This window comes from Capsicum annuum, chromosome 3 (assembly GCF_002878395.1).
Source record: "Capsicum annuum cultivar UCD-10X-F1 chromosome 3, UCD10Xv1.1, whole genome shotgun sequence".
Taxonomy (NCBI): Eukaryota; Viridiplantae; Streptophyta; class Magnoliopsida; order Solanales; family Solanaceae; genus Capsicum; species Capsicum annuum.
The window spans coordinates 236402582-236426147 of record NC_061113.1 but is presented as its reverse complement, the minus strand read 5'-3'; the positions used below and the strand labels follow the sequence as shown (position 1 = coordinate 236426147).

Below are 23566 nucleotides of genomic sequence, written 5' to 3'. Positions count from 1 at the left end.
AAACCTTTAAGGATTATCGTAATTGATATTTTTAAAGAGTATTTCAATATAAAGACGTGTTAATATGATTTAGCAATATTATGTTAAATATAATTTAAGGATATCATTCCTTATACTCAACTTTAAATATAATTTTATGGTCGTACATATATTTATGATATTAATTTGAATTATCTATTATATACTTATAGTGAAGAAAAAGGAGTGGTTGAAATGTTATAGTTATATAATTTATTTATTTTTAATTTATGGAAATGGTAGAAAATAATATCAATAGTGAAATGGTGTCCACAATTTTCGAATGTTTCAAAAAAAAAAAAGTTATATAAATTTGAATAAATGAAATATATCAAAATGATGCATTAGTTATTCAAATAATGCATTGATTTATACCGTACAAATTGAAGTGTTATCATTCATCTCGCTAAGAACACATTAACTACTCACAACAACTTGATTAACATTTATATTGGATAGAGACAGTTAAAAAAATATTATTAATTGTATCGAGTAATCTTCTGAATATGTACGTTTGGCCATTATCAATTTTTCTCATTTTTGAAGTAACAACAGATGCTTATTGCACGTTGTTCATGTCGGAACGGGTTGTATTGTTTGTGTCTAACACATTGAAGAGAATTTATTTATGAAGGGTCTATATGAATGTGACAGTTGTTACCAACATTTTGATACAATGACCAGACAGATCATTTATGTACGTAAGTCTAGAGAATCATTCCTTTTTTATTTTCACCTGACGACAACAACAATCTCAGTGTATTTTTACAGCGTGGGGTCTGGAGTAGGATAAGATGTACGCAATTCATACTGTTACCTCCAAAGAAGTAGAGAGATTGTTTCCGATAGATCCCGGCTCAAGATAAAGGATAATAAATAAGGGGATAGATGACATAACTGAAATAGAGAATAGGAAATAATAGAATAAAATCATAGAAATATGAAATACGGAAAATAAGAGCAACACGGAATAAGAAAATAAGAACTAAGTAATAGAAAATAGTACACCCACCTAGTAGTGGCATACACTCACATCCCAAAGACACCTATGTACACTGTCCTATGATTACTAAATCCGGCTAGACAAGAAGTCTTCTGACTGCTAACTACAACCCACACACTAATACCAGCCTTTTATCCTAATCCTCGGCCTCCATGCCTTTTTATCTAGGGTCATGTCCCCAGTAAACTGAAGTTGCTGTATGTCATGTCTAATCACCTCCCTCTAGTATTTCTTCGGCCTACCTCTTCTCCTTCTGAAGCCATCCAACGCTAGCTTCTCACAACTTCGAACCGGGGCATCCTCGCCCCTCTTCATCATATGCCCAAATCATCTCAGCCTTCCTTTCCGCATCTTGTCCTCCACCGAAGCCACTCCACCTTATTCCCACTTGCCACTTTAAATATTTGTAGTGAAGTTGGATTAAATTTGAAATTCACATGAAGTTTTTTTACATTGAAATAAAATACTCCCTAACAAAGACAATTTCGAACCTAGGGAGATTTGAATCCGAAATCTTCGTAGAAAATCATTCTAAGGGCGTGTATGGTATATAACAAGTGAGTTAAAAATAGTGAGGTGCTAGGTTCAAATTTCAACACAGATATTTTTTTTAGATAATTTCTTTTTATCAGTTTTAATGGACAGATAGAGTTATCTGTACAGATTGTTGGAGATGATAAATATCTCATAAATTAGTTGAGTTAGTGAGAAAATTAACATATCTCGTGAAATTAGTTGAGATATACAAAAATCGATATGTTTTATGAAATTAGTTGAGATGTTAGATCTTGTTGGAGATAATACATATCTCGTAAAATTAGTTGATAAGTGTAAAAATTAACAATCTCGTGAACCTAGTCGAGATGTGCGGAAATTGACATATCTCGCGAAACTAGTTAAGATGTGTTCAAACTAACATGTCTCGTGAAATTGATCAAGATGCTCAATATTACTAGAGATGACGAATATTTTGTGAAATTTTTTGAAATGTATAAAATAAATACTACCTTGTGAAATTAATTGAGATGCGGGATTACGGAATTCTATTCAACACGTTATAAAAAAAGGGCCAAATGAGCTTGAACCAAACAGAGGGAGTCAGTGAGTTCACCCCTAGGCCACAGGTTAATAAAAGAGGTTGCCTAATTAATATCGTTGTCACTTGGAGAGGAAAAAGCAGAGAAATACAGATACGCTAACCTATCAACAAGCTGAAGACGGAGATACCTATGAAAAAAACTCTAATTCAATGCCTTTGATTCTTCTACACATGGACGGAAACACTTAGAAATACTCGCATTGTTTTCCCCTTTAATTAGTATTCCTTTCCTTCTTCCATTTGTTTTTCTCTATCTAGAACCAAATAAGCCACAAGTACTATTCGTGTTCTTCAATTTTTCATGTGAAGCAGAGCAATCGGTACAGTTAATTTTTTTGTTTGTAAAAATTAACAATGGCGAGCGCCACCATTGCTGCTGGTCCTACGTTTTCGTTGCAGCTTCGGCATCAAGTATTCGGGAGTGTCGGAATTAGTAATCTACGGCAGCACCAAGGACATAGTTTGTGAGTACTTTTTTTTCTCTCTGATCTGAGATCTTTACAGGATTAATAGGCCTATTTGATGTGGAAATCCAATTAGTCCTAAGCATGGGGGATTTGATACTGTGCATTTATGTGATTGTGACTGTTCTGACAAGTGAAATATTTGTGTAAACAATTTGCTTTTAGTTAAGCACAGAAGGAAATTTAATAAGCTTCAATCTAGAACTAGCTTGGTTGGAGTATATGAGTCCTTTATATCCATTCTGCTACTCCATACCAATAACTGCTAAAGTTTTCTTTTTTATTATTATAAAAAAGGTAAGGAGGTGTTTGGCCATGAAAATTGTGAGTATCTGAGAAAAAGTAGTTTTTGGTTTCGAAGTGAAAAATGATATTTGAAAATTGGAGTTATGTTGGCTATGAATACAAATTGAAGTTGTTTTTGAATTTTTGTGAGTAATTTGGAGTGAGAAAAAGCGAAAAGAACTTGTCCTAGCTTTGGTGGCAGAGTTACCTGATAACTCTGTTGCTAGTTGGAGGCGGCAGGTAACTGGTGGAATTAGTCGAGGGTGTTGAAAGCTGGCCCGGATCCCATTTTTATCAAAAAAGAAGGTGCTTTTTGGTGTTTTTCAAATTCTTGTAAATAATTCTAGACTTCTATGATCAAACATGTTTTTTGGAGTTCAACTTTGGAAAGACGTAAAAAATTTCCGTGATCAAAAGCCTCCTAAGTTCTTCCACCCCTGGTTATATATAAGGTCTACTCAATACTTTTGCTAGAGATACGCTATATGAACAATCTCATCTTCAAATAGTCTGTTCTCCTTTTTGTTTTCCTGATAACGGTGATAACGGTGTACGAGCCAGATTTCGCGCACCAAGGCTAGAACAAATGGGAAGAAATCACCGAGTGTTTGTCTCTGTTGGGACTCGAACCTCGAACCTGAGACTTCATGGTGCTCAACCCAATTTCATTGAACCACTAGGCGACACCCTTGATTTACACCATAAAGTCCAAAAGTTGAGAGTATTTGTTGCTTTTGTTTTGTTATGTTGTTTATCCTTGTATGTTTGAGGGTTATTGAGTTATTGATACATGCAAATGTCCAATGATATAGGTTATTTACACCAGCAGCATCTACTATAAGGAAGAGATTTTGTCCATCTATAAGCATGTATCAGGTTGGGAAATCGTTGTCTGATGGAACCTTCAACAGCGTTGTGTGTTCCAGCACTGTTGAAGGCGCAGATAAGCTTTCAACGGATCAATCTCGAGTATCAAGGTAATGTAAAGAACCTCCTTCAATTTCTTTTTTAAACATTTTAATTAAGAGATTTGCTCAACGTGTAATTCTTGATTTCTTGACAATTATCACGTGGACTTTTTAGTATGGGCTGGACTCCCACAAAATTGAGCTAGCGTGATGGAAGAACAATGGTGCAACTTTAAAAAAGAGATATTATATTTTGAAAAAGTACTATTTTTTGGCCTTTATTTCTTCTTCATGATTTTTTTTTTTTGTTCGCCAAAAGGAGCCTGTAGAGGAAGTTATCAAGTTATGCCAATTCTAGCTCCCTCTTTGGCTCCAACTGGAGAGAATGAAAAAGAAAAACTCACCTAAAGAAAGGGAGTAAAAGGGCTCCAGCTAGGTTCACTTCTTTCCATTTTTGTTATATTAGAGTGCTGTTGTGGTGCATTCTATTAACATATTAACAAAGAACACTGATTTTCAACAAGCAGGTTCAAGTTTGTGTCAGAGCATTCAGCTCAATCTGTGTTTCTTCATTCTTACTTTAATATTCATTTTCTTGTTCAGGCTAGTTAGCAGGGGCTGCAAGCTAATAGGATGTGGCTCTGCAGTACCAGCTCTAAAAATATCCAATGATGATCTTGCAAAAATTGTTGATACTAATGATGAGTGGATATCTGTTCGGACAGGAATTCGTAACCGTAGAGTTCTTTCAGGCAAGTCTTTCTTTGAATGCCATGCTTTTTAACTGACTGGATTCTGTTGTATTATGTTCTAGCTGGAAAAGGTAGAGTGATACTTAAGCACCCTAGGCTTTGGTTTAGTTATAAGTGTTGCGTGATGTGTGGATTAGGCACACCTCATGAGTTTGAACCTTTGCACAGTCAAAAAGCCTGGTATTTAGTGGAAAAGGGTACATTATCCGCGTGCATCAGTTGGCCTTGGGGGATTTTCTGGTAATTAAAAAGAAAAAAAACTTAAGCCCCATTTGGGGTGTGCTGCATCTGGAAAACAAGTAGCATGCGAAAGTACTTCTAATGTTTGGTGAATAATTGTAAGTGCATTTAGTTGCTAGAGTTTATCAAGAAGCGCTTCGGTAGAAGCTCAAATTTAGAGCTTTTGTAACTCCTTTTGCCTAAATTTCGTATCTTAAAAAGATATCTGCCCATTGTCAAATTAATAGTAATGCTAGTTGAGATTAAATTGTAAATGCCAAAATAATTTTTCTTTGTAAAATGATTATACCAAACATCAAGCTTATTGCTAATATAAAATTTATAGGACTGTTGGTACAGCATATGAAAAAGTATCTACCAAAGACTCCCAAAGGTCTCCAGTGTGATGTATGAATTGGATATCCTATTTCTTTGTAATAATTCCTTTCGCTCCTTTTCTCAGAAGTTCAAAGAGCTTTTTGATCCTTCATTTTACTGTACACACTACACATTTGTGTTCTCTTCTGATTAGATTGACATATTTCAATAGAATCAAACATTTTCAGGAATCATGATAGGTATCAGTGTTATCTGTAGTTCACTTTCTTTGAATGTTTGTACAACATAACCTTATTGTTTACTTTTTCCAAAAATATATGAGTCAACATTTAAATTTTTGTGGATACACACGAATGACTTGGCAAAGATCACCACATGCATTAATAGGTTGTAGCATAAATGATTTAAAATAAGAAATACCCTTTGTGAAATGGGGTCAAATACTTACAACACCAACAACATACCCAGTATATTCCCACAAAGTGGGGTTTGGGGAGGGTAAGTATATTGTTATGAACCAATTGTCCCACATTGGTAAAATAGAGAAATGCTAAGGGGTTTATAGGCCAAATGGGTTATCCCACCTATCAGACTAGTCTTTTGGGTTATTCCCACAAAGTGGGGTTTGGGGAGGGTAAGTATACTGTTATGAACCAATTGTCCTACATTGGAAAAATAGAGAAATGCTAAGGGGTTTATAGGCCAAATGGGTTCTCCCACCTATCAGACTAGTCTTTTGGGTTGGGCTCTCCTGTTTGGTTTATAACATTGGTGCTTTCATTGAGAGTTCCACGCGTTGGGTTGTGACTCGGAGTGGTGGCCTGCGCGCTAGGAGTAGTGGCCTGGACCCAAGAGGGCTGCCAGCCGTGACCAACTGGTGTAGCCGTGACTAACGAGGATCGATCCACGTGGGGGGAGCCGCGCGTTGGGCCGTGACTCGTAGTGGTGGCCTGGACCCAAGAGGGATGCCAGCCGTGACCAACGAGGATCGATCCACGCGTGGAGCTACGGCTTGGAGTGTGGTGGCCTGGACCTAAGAGGGGTGCCAGCCGTGACCAACTAGGCTCAGCCGTGACCAACGAGGTCGTTGGTTCTTAAGCGGAGGTGACTGTTATGAACCAATTGTCCCACATTGGAAAAATAGAGAAATGCTAAGGGGTTTATAGGCCAAATGGGTTCTCCTACCTATCAGACTAGTCTTTTGGGTTGGGCTCTCCCGTTTGGTTTATAACATATACCCGGTCCATACCAGTACCTCGGAGGGGAGATAGAGCGGCTGCTTCTTCCGATAGACCCCCGGTGCAAGACAAAAACAGTCTAGAAGGGAAATACTTATATTCTTATTTAGAAGGAAATGATGTTCTTAACTTTTTTGTATTTTATGTAAACCAGCCCTAATCTGATACCTGCTTTTACAGGCAAAGACAATTTAACAGATCTGGCTGCAGAGGCTGCAAGGAAAGCTCTTGAGATGGCAGAGGTTGATCCTAATGATATTGACCTAATCTTGCTATGCAGTTCAACTCCAGAAGACCTTTTTGGTAGTGCTCCGCAGGTATAAATTGCTAAAAGAATAGTGGCATTATCTTTCCATGCAGCCGATACTGCAAAAAAAAAAAAGGCCTTTCTAGTAGTATATTCCGTCTTCAGCAGATCATCCAGAAAAAATGCGTGGTAGGGATTTCTTTATTCCACACCCATAACATGAGTTAGCCAGAGCGGGGACATGGAATGCATTGCTATGGAGCTTTTGAGTTTAGACGTTTATTCTCTTTGCCTTCTGCTGTATCTACTTTGTAGAACATAGTTTATGCGTAGCACAATTGCTTCACAGTACATATAATTTTTCTTTTTTACCATTCACAACAAATTATTGATGAGCTTGTCTCCTGCATTTACTAGGATTAAACTGAAAAGGGTATTGCCCTTAAGGCAATTAAGTGAAGCTGGTCGCCTTTAGTTCTTAGTGCATGATACTGTTGTTTATTATGCGTTTACTCATTCAAATGCATGTAATGTTACAATTGGATGAAGAAAGATTGGCAACTTCTGAAATTAATTGTGTTTCATCAGAGGTCAAAGGCAACTCTTTTGTTTAGTTTGTCATTGTTGTTAACAAAGAAAGTTCAGTAATGATGTAATGAGAACTTTAATTTTAGTGTGGTAAAAGGTGTGAGGTGTCCCCAAATTGAAAGCCATTTCTTTGCATGTCTTTTTTTTTGACAATGTAAGACAATTATTTTGGTAAAAGGTTGCTCCTCAGTAAAATTAATTTGAACCTTCTCCCGCCATTGTGATCCTACAGCAGACAGTCCACATATAATGCTTGGTTTGCCGGTCACAAGTGACTGGCCAGCAATGTTTTGTTACTGCTAATTTGTCTTCCTAATTACTCGCAATCAAATTCCAGTCCTGCAAAGAACCTGTTTCTTGTTCAAGTTATTTCGTTTCTTATCTTTTTCAATGCTCTTATTATATCATGCATTTACAAATGACTTTTTAATTCCGATTTCCACTGCTGACCCAAATTAACTAAGTTGCTGCTATACATTTAATCATGTCCTCTTCAGAATTTTCTTTGGGTACTCTATCCATTCTTTTCTGTACTTCCTTACTCAGATCCAAAAAGCACTTGGCTGCAAAAGCAATCCATTGGCTTTTGATATTACAGCTGCTTGTAGCGGGTTCATGTTGGGTTTGGTATCTGCTGCTTGCTATATCAGAGGTAGAATTTTGTGAACTTCTCTGTTTGATACTTACGTTCTTGGTAAACTTTGCCATAGAGGAATCGAATGAACCAGTTAATCATCTTTTATTGGATGTACGTTAGTCCTTAAGTGATCTGTAATTGAGGTTGAACAATTTGCATCGTCTTATCTTCTTAAGAAAGATTTTGGATGATTAATTGGAGATGATTTAAGGCTTGGAAGATAACTGAACATATGGAGACAAAGATTATGACACTACTCAATGAAAGAATAACGTTTCTATCGTAGTTAGGTATACTTTGTGAGAGATTCAACAACAATGACATATCCCGTGTAATCCCACAAGTGGGGTTTGGGAGGGGTAAGATGTACGCACACCTCAGGGAGAGTATTTAGTCTTTCATTTTTAAAGAAAGACGTAGCATAGGCTCTCAAGTTGTAACTGGGATAGTTATGAGTTATGACTATTGGAGGTTTTCTAGTACCATTTTCCCAGACTTGTTCTTGTTCTGATTACTTGACTTTCTTATTTTTAAGATTTCTTACCTAAGATTAACTCCTTGACGAGTTTCTTTAAAGCAAGTGTTTTCTCACTTGTAAAAGTAACAACTTTAAGTGTTTCATCATTTTTTTCGTATTTGCCTTCATATACCGCGGGAGCTCCAACACCAGGGTTGGATGAATTAAGAATGTTCAACACTTCTAGATGGACCAACTTTACATTCCATATTCCAGTAGAGAAAGATCAGCTTTCTAGCTGAACTCATCTGCTTATTTAATGTCTCTTGAGGATTTAGCAATAATCAATATTCCAGAAACAAACATAGCTTGACTAGAAAGAATAGTGGAAACAACACCAGTGGATGGCTACTTGGTCCAGCTTATGGCTGCATAGCCATGTTTCTTCCCCAAAATTCTCCGGACCCTAAGCAATGTTCTTTTGTAACCGAGATACTCTAGAGTCTGTGGCGCATGGTTTGAAACTTGATGGATGATGGGCCCATCCCTTTACCCTTTTCCACTTAAATACCGACCCCACTTAGTGTTTTCGTATGTCAAATCCTTTCTTTCAAGTGCTGATTTTTCACTTGAATTTGGACTGGTGCTTAAATATGGCCGGTGTGATGGTGGCTTTTGTCGTATGCTTTCATCATTCAATTTCTAGGACCCGTCTCAAATCGTATAGTTCAGATAGGTGGTTTTAATAGTTTCTGAAGTAAAGATATGTTGCTTCTGCACTAGAACTTCAAAGAATCAGATTTACCGTAGTGCTGAGGAATTGCTAGATCTACGGGCTCTGAATCTTGGAGATTATAGAAAGTACAGTATCCGACTAATAGAAACTATGTGAACAAGATTTAAAGTCGTCACTCCTCAGTTGAAAATTGAGAACAAGCAAATGCCCCTTCTTTTGATCAGTCAGTTTCAAATACCTCGTTTCTGGGTTATTGACGAACTCTCTTATTCTTGGTGTAGAGTTCTAGAACTGGAGGGAGATGTGGCACCTAATAGTGTGGCTTATTGGTTAATGAAGTGGGTTGAGAACCATGAGGTCTCATGTTCACATCCCAGCAGATACAAAACACTAGGTGATATCTTTATAGTATTGGCGGATAGAGTTACCTGGTATCTGTTGCTGGTGGCAGATGGCAGGTATCCCGTTGAATTAGTCGATGTGCACGCAAGCTGGCTCCAATACCACGGTTATCAAAAAGAGCTGGAGGGAGATGTTTAGTGTTCTATACCTAATTGTAGATGTAATGGTCCGTTGGATGACAACGACATTTAACATACCCGGTGCAATCCCACAAGTTTTAGCAGATGCTCTTAAATGTTATTAATAAGTAAGTCTAACAAAGACTGCTGACGTTCAGTATCACAAGTTACGTGAAAAATTGATAGGTCATTATTGTCAAAAACTTGAAAAGTAAAGTTGAGGTCATGCAGATTGTGATACTGAAAAGTGAAAGACAAATAAGAGGACAGTTTTCTAGATAAAGAATTGGAATATATCAACGACGCTAAAAATTATTAACCTCTTGGATAAATCCCTTGGGGATATCATTTAGTGAGTACTGAGTAGTGGCCTAAAATTTAATTCTTTGCCTTGTGAAATATTATTGATTTGGCAATACCATTATAATTACAATATATTGCATTATATATACATAGATGTATGCTCTGCTAAATATTGAAATTCGGCTGTGTTGCAGGTGGTGGTTTTAAAAATGTTCTTGTTGTCGGGGCTGATGCTCTATCTCGCTATGTTGACTGGACAGATAGAGGGACATGTATTCTCTTTGGTGATGCTGCCGGTGCTGTAGTGATGCAGGTATGATAAAGGACAATTTACGAAGCAATATTAAATATGATTTTAGTTGCAGTTTTTCCAATGACTATCCTTATTTTTTCAATCATCAAGTAAAAAGAGGGATGGATCATCTTTACTGGTTCAAGTATATCTAGATTCTTCTGTACTCTTCTTGCAGTCATGAAATTCACGGGGTCTTCTTTTTCTCCACTAGGGTTGAGGTTGGGTTGGGGATATTCACTGGACAAGTAGAAAATTAGAAATGTCTCAGGCGCGTTGGTGGATGATTTTCGTCACGATTTGGGTTGGTTTAGATATTATTTTTTAAAAAGACAATTTAACTATCGAAAATAGCCACTCTATCTGGTTGGTTTATATATTATTGGGGTCTGATTTATACAAATAAACACTTCTGTGGCGTATTTAGAAGTTAAGCTTAGATGAAGACCCAACTAGTTATTGATTTGCAAAGATGCAAGAACAGTCTCTGTACATTCTTTAATTATACACCTTTAATTCATCATCAAGGTGAAGTCAGAGTACTTAACACAAAGCTAGAGGAATTTCAAATGATTTAGTGCATAGCGCCTACAACTCCCGAAATACAAAAGCAGAACTAAGAAAGCCAACTAGGAAAGCGCTACACATGTATCACGTCAGAATTTCAAACCGCACATTTACACCAGGTGGTCAATTTCATGCCCTTGTATTAAGACGTTGACCATTTTCCCAAAATTAGACCCATGGTCTGGAATTAGTTTTGAACTTTGAAATTCAGACCAGGTGGCCACTCTCGAACTTCAGATCACTTCACTACTATATATTCTGGATATACTTCATAGCTTGAAAGACAACATGGATGCACTATTGATTGAGGAGCGTTTTTCCTTAGTGCAGATGTGTGGCCTTGCCATCCTCCTCTTGTATTAACCCATGTTTCTTGTTCCGATGTTGCTAGCTAGTGATCATGTTCAATGCTACTTTGCACATGTCAGTTTCTCAAAATTTATATAAATCCACTCTTGTAGGCCTGTGATATTGGAGAAGATGGTTTATTTGGTTTTGACTTGCATAGTGATGGTGAAGGTCAAAGGTATTTATTGTAATATTTAGGGAAAGTTCCCCTGCTTTCCTTTTTAGAAAGCCACTAAACGATTGTTTCATTATTCAGGCACTTGAATGCTTCGTTCAAAGAGAATGAATCAGATCGTGCATGCGGTACAAATGGTTCTGTTATTGGTTTTCCACCAAAAACTTCCTCTTACTCTTGCATACAGATGAATGGTAAAGAGGTCTTTAGATTTGCTGTCCGTGTTGTGCCACAATCAATAGAAGCAGCTTTAGAGAATGCAGGTCTTCCTCAGTCTAAAATTGATTGGCTGCTTCTCCACCAGGTATGGCTTTCTAAGATACAAATTTAAGTGAGTCAAATCTAAGTATGGACTGATGACCTTTTCTTAGAAGCTGTTATGGTTTTGACCGAATGAATATAATGAAATACATTTATGAACTATTAGTGATAAAATGCGCTGATACTCGTGATTTCCCTCCTCCTCTTCAGTAATTTTATATATTTTTTGACAAAGCTGATACTTGGTTGGTGAAGGCCAGGGGCAGTTGTTAACATGAGGAAGTTCTGGCAGTTAAACAAAGAACTGCCTTGATTAAAGAGACGATCTTTTTACCAGAAAATACAGGAATAATTGAAACCGTAAACTTGAAGTATAATATTAATTGTTCTCAGGGATAAAAAAGATACTATACTCTCTCCGCACCCTCTCTCTCTCTCTCCCGCGCCCCGGCCCCCCAGTCCCCGGCCCCCGTCGCCGTCGCCGACCTTCGGCGCCGACCCGACCCGACCTCCGGTCCCCGGCGCCGCCCCCCGCCCCCCCCCCCCCCCCCCCCGCCGCCACGCCCCCCCCCCCCCCCCCCCCCCGTGGCGCCGGCGGGGTACAACAGCCCTCCCCCCCTCGGTCTCCAGCCAGCCGCCGATTCGGTCTCCAACAGCCGAAGCTCGGTCTTCAGCTGCAGCTCCGTCTGCACCCGCCGCTCGGTCTACAGCAGCCGCAGCACCGGAAACCCCCGGAAGCCAGTCAACGCTGGGCTTGGTTTCCGGCTTGGTCTACAAGCGTAATCCGGTGACTTCTAACCTTTGTTATTTTATTTTATTTTATTTTATTGCATTCTTCGTATTATGCTAATAGTAGCCCCTGTACCTTGACTTGCGTGGGATTTGTGGATATTGTCTGTTGTCTGTTGTTGCTGTTGCTGTGGTGTTTGCCCCCTAATTGAGTATAGTTTTGTTTCTAGAGTATTTCTTCGAATTTGTATTTCTTGTATTTCTTGCTGCTGCTTTGCTACTACCATCATTTATATTTTTATATTTTCTTATACTTTCGTGTAGTTGTGACTGTGGGCGGTAATGGGTGGATAGGGTCATGTCCGAGGGGGTTGGGGCGTGGGGCCGTGGTGGGGGCGGGGGATGAGGAAAGGGCGGGAGTGGGAGGGAGACCAAGGTTTGGCCGCAGGGGGGGTTAGTGGAGGGCGTGTGGATAGTGATGGTAGGCTGAGGGTTGGGTCTTGGAATATAGGGACCCTTCAGGGTAAGTCCATAGAGCTTGTGAAGATTCTTAGGAAGAGGAGGATCAACATTGCGTGTGTTCAAGAGTCCAAGTGGGCAGGGTCTAAGGCTAGGGATGTGGATGGTTACAAGCTGTGGTACTCTGGGAGCGAGAGGCGTAGGAATGGAGTTGGCATCCTAGTAGATGAAGAGCTTAGAGGTCAGGTAGTAGAGGTGAAGAGGATCAACGATAGGTTGATGACTATTAAGTTGGTCATTCGGGGGTTTACCCTGAACGTGTGTAGTGCTTATGCGCCGCAAGTGGGATCGGATGGGGAGGAGAAGATGCGGTTTTGGGAGGCTTTGGAGGAGGTGGTAAGAGGCGTGTCTAGCTCGGAGAAGATTGTTGTAGCAGGAGATTTCAACGGGCACATCGGGAGGAAGGGTCGTGACCTCGATCAGGTGAGGTGCATTAAGGGGGAGGACGGTAGAGTGTTGGTGGAGGACGGCCACATTAAGAATAGATGGCAGTCGTACTTTCATAGGCTCTTGAATGACGAAGGGGATAGAGCTATTGTGTTAGGGGAACTGGAGCACTCAGAGGAGTGTCGGGATTTTAGCTATTGTAGACGTTTTAAGGTAGAAGAGGTTAGACAGGCTGTTCGCAGGATGCGAAGGGGTAGGGCGACGGGGCCAGATGAGATACCGGTGGAGTTTTGGAAGTTCGTTGGAGAGGCTGGTATAAGGTGGTTGACTGGATTGTTTAATGAAATCTTCAAGACGGCAAAGATGCCCGAGGCTTGGAGGTGGAGTACCATGATCCCTCTCTATAAGAATAAGGGTGACATCCAGAGTTGCAATAACTATAGGGGGATTCAGTTATTGAGTCACTCTATGAAGATCTGGGAGAGAGTGGTTGAGGCGAGGCTGAGACGGATAGTGTCTATTTCGGAAAACCAGTTTGGATTTATGCCTGGCCGCTCGACGACGGAGGCAATTCACTTGGTACGGAGGTTGGTGGAATTGTATAGGGAGAGGAAGAAGGACCTGCACATGGTGTTTATCGACCTGGAGAAGGCTTACGACAAAGTACCCAGGGAGGTGCTTTGGAGATGCTTGGAGGTGAGTGGAGTATCGCTGGCATATACCAGAGCAATTAAGGATATGTATGATGGAGCGAAAACTCAGGTGAGGACGGCGGGAGGAGACTCAGAGCATTTCACTGTCCTGACAGGATTGCATCAGGGATCTACTCTTAGTCCCTTTTTGTTTGCGTTGGTGATGGATGTGTTGACGCGGCGTATTCAAGGGGAGGTGCCGTGGTGTATGCTTTTTGCAGACGATGTAGTTCTGATAGATGAGTCTCGAGGGGTGTGAATGCCAAATTAGAGGTGTGGAGGCAAACTCTTGAGTCTAAAGGGTTCAGGGTGAGCAGAAGCAAGACAGAGTATGTGGAATGCAAGTTTAATGACGTGAGGCGGGGGAATGAGGTAGTAGTGAAGCTGGAATCACAGGAGGTATGTAAGAGGGATAGTTTCAAGTATCTTGGGTCCGTGATCCAGAGTAACGGTGAGATTGACGAGGATGTCTCGCACCGTATTGGGGCGGGATGAATGAAGTGGAAGCTCGCGTCGGGGGTGCTGTGTGATAAGAAGGTGCCGCCCAAGCTTAAAGGTAAATTCTATAGGGTGGTAGTCCGGCCGGCCATGTTGTATGGAGCGAAGTGTTGGCCAGTTAAGAACTCTCACATCCAAAAAATGAAGGTGGCAGAAATGCGGATGTTGCGCTGGATGTGTGGGCTGACCAGAGGGGATAGAGTTCGGAATGAGACTATCCGGGAGAAGGTTTGTGTGACGCCAGTGGAGTGCAAGATGCGGGAAGCCCGATTGAGATGGTTCGGACATGTGAAAAGGAGGGGCATGGATGCCCCGATCCGTAGGTGTGAGAGGCTAGCGTTGGATGGTTTTAGGCGGGGTAGGGGTAGGCCGAAGAAGTACTGGGGTGAGGTGATTAGGCGGGACATGGAGCAGTTACAGCTCTCCGAGGACATGACCCTAGATAGGAAGGTCTGGAGGACGCGAATTAGGGCAGAGGACTAGGGCCAGGTTGGGTCGCTAGTGTAGGGAAGTACTTGGTGGGGGTTTTATTCCTGTTATGATTCCGTGTTCCATGTTTTATTACGAAACTGTGTGTTTTTCTCTGTTTTATATTACTTATGGGTGCCGTATTTATGTTATGTAATCTTGTTCTGTGCTTTACTATGTGTTTGTGTGGTATCTCGTGCCTTGAGCCGGGGGTCTATCGGAAACAGCCTTTCTACTTCTTTAGAGGTAGAGGTATGGACTGCGTACATCTTATCCCCCAGACGCCACTAGGTGGGGAATACACTGGGTTTGTTGTTGTTGTTGTAGTAAATCATTGTTAGTGCTTCTATCATTGTACTTTAAAGTTATATTGGTTCCACTTTCCCATATTAAACCTATGAAATGTCCATAAGTTTATGTGGCGACATAGACTATTACTTATATAACCCTATAAATTCAACTCTACCATTACTCCATATCATATCAAACAAAGCATATGCTAGTTGATGTATAATGATTGCCTGAGAAATGCAGGTCAAAAGAAAAAGTACGCCAACTACAAAAGTTTGCACAAAATATACATAATTATGATGTGCCAGAGCTAGATAACAAGAGCACGACTATCCTACGTCTTTCCCCGTGTTTTCTTTTGAATCCAAGTTAGAAAAAAATCGAGATAATAATATGCATATATTCTCATTTTCTAGTTGCTTTAGTTAAAGTATAATATGCATATATTCTCATTTTCTAGTTGCTTTAGTTAAAGTATACTTTGCCATCTCATTTTTTTCAGGTGAGGCATATTATTTTTGAAATTCGTCGTCAACTCTCATATTTCCGGACCAAACTGACTCCATAATTTCACATGCATCACAAAATGAAGTGTGCATAATATGTTTTTTCCTTGTGTATATGCAGACCTTACCCCTATCTTGCGAGGTAGAGAGGCTGTTTGCGATAGACATTGGCTCACGAAAATAATAGTAGTGAAGAGACCAAGACTACTAAACAATTCGGGTCAAAGCATTTTAAAAATAAACAGTATCTAGACAAATATTATGGAAGGTGGGGTAGGGGTAGGGGTATGGGGTGAAGAAGAGGTGTGCCGGAGGGTGGGGAGGGCACAATCAACGTGGAATGCCACTTGTGAAACTCTTAGTTTCCCCTACTTCCATTAGGGGAAAGTCATTTTCCTCATCTCAAGGCACTTGTTTACCTAGAGAAGATATGTTCAAATTTTTTCTCCAAACGAACATGGGAAAATTGGACAGAAAATGTTTTCCTCCATACTGAAGAAACCCTTAAATCTTTTGCATAAAATGTTCATCCTTGTCGTTTGTAGCTGCTAAACGTTTTCTAGCAGTTTCATGGTTGAACTAAAAGAAAACAAAAAAGAGAACAAAAAGGACTAAAGTAGTTGCCAAAACTTGCCATGACTTGCATGTTATGGGGACGAAGAGACACGAGCGATTTTGTTAATGAAGAATTGCAGGAGGGATTATATACCTTGAAGAGAAGGAAAAATGAGGAGAGAAACACAGAAAAATGATTGGTGTAGCATAAAATGAGTATTTAGATTATCTAAACTTTGGTGAAAATATTCTTCTTAGATACTAGGAAAAAAAAAGCTCCCAGGCACATTCCTTAAGACAACTTTTTAGAAGTCCCTTTTGGGCTTCTGATCCCTTCCTCCTCCGGTGGTCTTCTACCAGACCTTCTAACCCCTCCTTCCAAGCCAATATATAATCACCCACTGTGATTATTGCTTCAACCTTTCTCTTTTTTGCTTTATTTCTTTGCCCTGATTTAGCAGCATTATGGCAGAAAACAGAATTTACTTCAACGCTGGTTTCAAATCTTTCGACATAACTTGGTGGAGCTCAGCAAATACCAATTCGAATGGGTTGAAAGAAGCAGAAATAGGATGAGAAGAATTACTCTGAGCATGAAGATTATGGAATGGATCTGTCACATTCTCAAGTAGGCGTCGAGTGACCAGAAAAATTTGGTGAGAAGATGGAGGAATAAAGACCAAGTGGCAGAGTTCTATGGCACCAGAAAGTACAACGAACATGGGAGGTACATGAGTATTTGTCGCTAAAAAGGGAAGAAAGAGAAGTCATTATTGTACCAGAACTAGCCATAAATGCAGGCTGGAGAAACATAGCATTTAAGATTGAAAGATTCATTAAAGGCACTCCTGTGCTGCCTGTCAGACATTCCTCAAAAATGATTAGCAATGAAGTCCCTTTTGCAAAGGTGTTAAGAGAGTAGTAAATGGCAATCACAAATTAAGGAGGACGCCAAAGCTGGGAAAGGGGTACTAGGCAGATGCGTAACTGGTCTTTTTGGGGCTGCTGAACCCCCCACTCTTGCAGATGTCAGGAGATGGGCATCATCCATCTGGATGAAAGCTTTTGGAGTTAACATTTATGAGATGATTGGGAAAATTTTCCTTTTTGAATTTACAAATAGAAACATGGCGGAGCAAATTTTACGAGGGGAATGGTTTTGGAAGAACACCCAGGTCAAGTTAGAGTGGTGGAACCCTTTAGTCGGCTGCACGTCGAACCAACGAAAGACTCCGTCAACTTGGATCAAAGCTATAGGGCTTCCACTCCATTTGTGGTCTAAAGAGATCTTCAGGCTTGTGTGGTGGCTGGAAACGTACAAAGGAAGAGACAAAACTTAGAAATCATCTCAAATGGGCTAGAATTGAAGTTTTTGGTGATGCTCGAAATATACCAAATGAGGTTTCTATCTTCAAAGAGGGGTATACTTTCAAAATCCCAATATGGATCGAAAGACAAACAACCTTTGAGAAGGAATCGACATGTGTGCCGGCAAGAACCCAGACAGACAGAAGTTGCACTGATGGCAGAATCAAGAAAATCCCTGAGGCAAGCTATTGCCCAGAGAGAGAAAAGACTTTGGAGATGGTTAATAACCAGAGGTCCAAAGCCTCGTTTGAAGTTATTCCCTCCATTTCATAATAAATGAATTGTTGAATTTTTGCACATAGATTAAGGAAAAAGCATTAAAGATATAAATTTAACACAACTTTCCATTTTTACCCCTAAAAAAGAAAAAGCTGACCTTGTAATACCTTTTCAAAAGTTAATTGGTTGTCAAATCATAAGGGTAAATTTGAAAAAAAATTCAATGATTCACTTATTTTGAAACATCAATAAATACCCCAACAATTCACTTATTTCAAAACGGAGGGAGTATTGATGAAGTAAGTGCTTTGACAACTGTAAATTGGTCAACCCATATGTGTTTTGGGAATTTTAAAAAAGGTTCCACAAACACATGTGAGGGGCATGTGACAAGTGAGAAACCAGAATCTTCTCTTTTAAAGGAGATGGGCCGGCCCAATTTAGAATCCTCTCAAAATCAGTCTCAATTAAATGAAATTACAGCCCAGCCCATAACTGATTTACCCTTAAAAGAGATGTGGAAACAGATTGATATTCTAAGAACTTCTGAGGACCTTTCACCCAGGAAGAAAAGAGACGTACTTCCACATGCAACAAAATCTACCATGGAAAATTTCACAGAAAGAGAAGAGAAAGACGCAAATAGCCCGGAAAAGTCAGTTGGAATATACATGGGGGAGAAGAAGAGGGGGATGAACATTCAAGAAGACCAACAGGTTATGATCGAAAATTCGTTCATTGGAGGAGAGATTTGGGATGTAGAGGAAGCAATTCCCATTGCAATAGAGCTAGAGAACGAAATAGTTGTCAAAGAAAGGGTTACATCAGCTTGGGTACACCAAAACATCATCAAGCTAGGCAAGATGTTTGGGGTTGATTTCAAAGGTCATGAAGAGGAAGCAACAAAACTCCTCATGCAAATAGATGCATGTAGACAAGCCAGAAGGATGTAACACACCACAAAAATAAAAAAGACCAAGTCCAGAGGAGCAAACGAATTAAAGAAATTAATCACTTTTGATGTTAAATTCAAAAGCAGTGCAGGTAGAGGAATAATGGGAAGGGATCTTCACTGCCTGAATCATGAAACTCAACTTAGTGTCCTGGAATGTAAGGGGTCTAAATGATATGGGGAAAAGAAGGGTGGTGAAAAGTTGTATAACCAAGTTACAGGGGAATATTCAAAACTTAGTAAAACAAATTTGGGGAGGAAAATGGGTCAGACATGCTTGTCTTGAGGCAAGTGGAACAAGAGGTGGTATTATTATGTTATGGGATTGCAGAGTCTGGAAGGGTGAAATATTACAAATAGGTACTTACACCTTAACTTGCAGTTTTGAGGCTCTACTTCAAAATTTCAATTGCCACATTTCAGGGGTCTATGCACCAAATTGTAAGGTGGAAAGGAGAGAGGTGTGGGATGAGCTAGGAGATGTCAGGGGTCTAATGGAGGGACCTTGGGTTATTTATGGAGATTTTAATATATGTAGGTTCCCCTCAGAGAGACTGCCAAAGAAGATCTTCTGCAATGGTAGAATTCTCAGATATCATAGAAGACCTGGAACTTATCGACATGCCACTAGAAGGAGGTCAGTACACATGGTTTAAAGGAGACACATAAAACAACATCAAGAATAGACAGAATATTATTTACTTCTGAAAGGAGTGAACAATTTAATAAGATAAAGCAGACCACTCTTCAGAGTTCTGATCATGTCCCAGTAGCTCTACTTTACTCTGTGGTCCTTGGAATCGCAACAAATCTTATTTCAAGTTTGAAAATTGGTGGTTAAAGACAGAAGGTTTTGTTGACAGGGTCAATTCATGGTGGAGCTCTTTTGCATTCTATGGGAGACCCGACTACATCTTAGCCTGCAAATTAAAAGCTCTGAAAGGTTGCCTCAAGGAGTGGAGCAAAACTGAAAAAGAAAGCTTACATATCCAGAGATCCAACCTGCTAAGCAAAATGACAGAGTTGGACTCTTTGATTGATGGTAGAGCGCTAACATAGGAAGAGGCTACCACGAAGGCAGAAACTTTCTTGGAATATGAAGAACTTCTTTAGAAGAAGAGTCTGCATGGAGACAAAGGTCCAGGATCTTATGGTTAAAAAAAGAAGATAACAACACTAGATTTTTTAATAACTCGGCTAATGCACACAAGAGGAATAATCAAATTGACCACTTGGAAGTACATGGGGAAACCTTTATGGAGCCATACAGAGTGAGAAAAGAAGTCTTACAGTTCTACGAGAACTTATATACGGAAACAGAGAGATGGAGACCAACTGGGAATCTGGTAAATTGCCCCACAATAACAGAGACAGAAAAGACACTACTGTAGGCCAAATTTGAAGAACAGGAAGTTTACAATTGTTTGAAATTATGTTCCATTGATAAAGCCCCCGGTCCTGATGGATTTACCATGGGTTTCTTCATCAAATGTTGGGAAGTTTTGAAACCAGATATCATGGAGGCTTTCCATAACTTCTATGACCAGGAGATGTTTGAGAAGAGCTTCAATGCCACCTATATTGCTCTGATTCCGAAGAAAAAAGGTGCGAAGGAATTAAAAGATTTTAGAACAATAAGCTTGATAAGCAGTTTCTATAAGCTATTGTCTAAAGTTTTGACTAAGAGAATGAGTGATGGATAAATTGGTAGACTCACAACAAATGGCGTTTATCAGACAAATCATGGATGCTGTGCTAATAACTAATGAAGCTGTAGATTCAAGATTTGACCCTAAAAAAGCCTGGAATTTTGTGCAAACTGGACATTGAAAAAGCGTACGATCATGTTAACTGGGAGTTCCTTCTAAATATCCTCAGAAAAATGGGATTTGGGGATAAGTGGATCAGATGGATCAACTTCTGTATCTCAATTGTGAAATTTTCCATTCTTATTAACGGAGCCCAGAAAGTTTTTTTGAAGCACAAAGAGGACTCAGACAAGGGGATCCCCATTCCTTTTCATCTTAGCCATGGAGGGTCTAAACAACATGCTCAAGACAGCAAAAACAAATAGATGGATCAATGGTTTCGAGGTATCCACAAACAATGAGAGAAGTCTAGAGCACATCTCCAATATACAGATGACACTTTAATTTTCTGTGATGTAAGTGAGGAGCAACTAAAATATTTAAGGGTCATTCTGGTACTATTTGAAGGTATTTCGGGTCTTCACATCAATTGGGGAAAGAGCCACCTAAATCCTATAAACTCAGTTCCTAACATGAATCAGTTGGCATCTGTGTTGGACGGTAACGTGGGAGTATTGCCCTCTGTTTATCTTGGAATGCCTTTGGGGGCAAAGTCAAATTCTAAACATATCTGGGACTCGGTATTGGAGAAATGTGAGAAGAAGTTGACTAGATGGAAGGCACAATACTTGTCCACGGGGGGCAGGCTTACACTGATCAATGCAAGGTGTAGTACAAAGACTGGACAAGTTCAGAAGGGATTTTTTCTGGCAAGGTAACAAGAAAAGAAAAGGTTTTCACCTGGTAAAGTGGAAAGTTTTGATTACGGGGAAAAAACAAGGAGTTCTAGGCATTAAAAAATTGAAAAATCAAAGCAAGACACTAAAATTGAAGTGGTTGTGGAGATATGTTCAAGAACCACAATCATTGTGGCGCAAAGTGATCAACATGGAGAAATGGATTATTGGGTTACTAAAGAAGTACACAACCCATATGGTGTAACAGTATGGAGATCAATCAAGAATTGGTGGCTTTTTCTAAAAAGTCACACTGTCATCAGAGTTCATGATGGCAACAAAACAAACTTTTGGGAAGATAGTTGGTTGGGCAATAGAAGCTTGTTCGAAATCTTCCCAGATATGTTCGACTTAGCTCTTCATAAAGGAAGACCAGTGGCAGAAATGTGGTCTCCGCAAGGTTGGAATATATCTCTCAGAAGAAATCTCTTAATGACTGGGAAGTACATAGGTTAGTTGAGCTTTTAAAACTGCTGGAAATATTCCAAGGGACGAAGGAAAGGGTGGACTGAACATAACAAGGGGATTTATAAAGTGAGCTCAGGGTACAAGATCATGAACTTGGACATGTCACAGAGCCTCAACTGGCCTTGGTTGCAGATCTGGAAAGCCAAGATACCACTCAAGGTGGCATGTTTCACTTGGCTGTTAGCAAAAGAGGTTGTTTTGACGCACGAGAACTTGAGGAAAAGGGACATTATTTTAGTGACACATCGCTGCCTTTGTGGGGAAGCAGCTGAGACAGTGAGCCATTTGTTCCTTCATTGCAAAATCACCGATCAATTATGGAAGATTTTCATCAATCTCAGAGGCATTCAATGGACAATGCCTAGTAAGATTGTTGACACTCTTTCTAGCTGGGAAGAAGTTGTGAAGGGAGCAAAGAACATAGGCTACTGGATGATTATTCCCGCATGCATTTTTGGTGGACCATTTGGAAAGAAAGGAATTCTAGGAGCTTTGAGGATAAGAGTAGATCCTTACAGTAGATTAAAACAGATTGTATTCTGTTACTTTGTTTTTGGTGTACAAAGAGTTCCTTTGTAGATGCAGAAGTAATCCTAGAAGTTTTAGATTCATTATAGGACTGATATTGTGTTTTTTATGATTCACTACTTTCTTGTAAAGCGTTTTCAGTACTACCTAAGTACTGGTTTATAATACAAAATTGTTACTTTTTCAAAAAAAAAAAAAACAGAGTATTTAGATTAAAGAGGAAGAAATAAGTAAAAAGAAGAAAAGAGAATCTTTATATAAAAGAAGTAAAGAGTATAAAAAAGAACAAAATGAAAAGTAAGAAAGAAAGAGTAAGCTGCTTATTGACAAAGCTGCTAATTGTCATGTGTTTGTAAAAGCACAATATGGTTATATCCCCAACTGCTTTACTAGATTGACCCTTGATTCATATTTATGATGTACGATATTCTCTTTATCCAATATCTTTATTGGCTTGTTTCTTATTGTATGATTGATATAGAAACTCATTTCGTGTTGAAGATAACATGGGTAAATCTTTGAGCATTTTGAGTCCGACGTTCATTTTAAAAGGTTTTCTTACATTTAATGGAAAATACGACTTGAGCTATTTAACGGAGAGTTTCTTAATGCTCCTTTGGAGTTATCTCCATGCATCAACTTATTGGGAATGGCTGCATGCAGGCAAATCAAAGGATTATTGATGCAGTAGCAACACGTTTGGAGGTGCCATCGGAACATGTTATATCAAATTTGTCAAATTATGGCAATACGAGTGCTGCATCGATACCCTTGGCACTGGATGAAGCTGTTCGAAGTGGGAAAGTGCAAGCAGGCCATGTCATTGCTGCTGCTGGATTTGGTGCGGGCCTTACGTGGGGATCTGCAATACTCAGATGGGGGTAAATGGTGCTGTGGAGTTTGTTTGGTCTCACATCTGGATTCTGCAGTAATCAAATACGGAAGAAACCTCTCAACATAGATGGAAAGAAGAATATGATGAGGTTGCATTTTCCTTATGCTTTTTGTTTAGAAGTAGCTAATTGTGGTGTAGGCTTCAACGGCACAATCCTCTTGTTGTCTCTGATTTTCTTATGTATTAATTTTTCCCTGCGTCAATAAATTATCAACATTTTACCCCCATTGATGTCACTATTTTTCAAGTGCATGTATTCTGCAGATTCTGGCTACACATTCTGCTTATGGCTTTATACATCTTTTTTTTCAGAGTGACGTTGACATTTGGATTTGAGGCCTATTTTCATCACCTTCGTGATATAACACTCCGTAGGTTGTACCACCTAATTTGGAATAATGATGAAAAAATGAACTCAAATGTGTGATAGATTCCAAGTAACGGCTGTTTGGATAGGCTGAAAAAAGTGACTTTTAAAAAGTTCTTTAA

General features: G+C 39.5%; 1 protein-coding gene across 1 annotated transcript; it reads left to right on the top strand.

Moving 5' to 3' along the window:
* Positions 1–2474: 2474 nt before the first annotated feature.
* Positions 2475–23067, top strand: LOC107862888 (3-oxoacyl-[acyl-carrier-protein] synthase 3 A, chloroplastic-like). Its single transcript, NM_001324842.1, is given in 9 exon segments — positions 2475–2584; positions 3682–3846; positions 4381–4529; positions 6506–6642; positions 7707–7812; positions 10009–10127; positions 11135–11199; positions 11278–11500; positions 22846–23067. Coding segments are annotated over 9 exon segments (1296 nt in total).
* Positions 23068–23566: the final 499 nt, after the last annotated feature.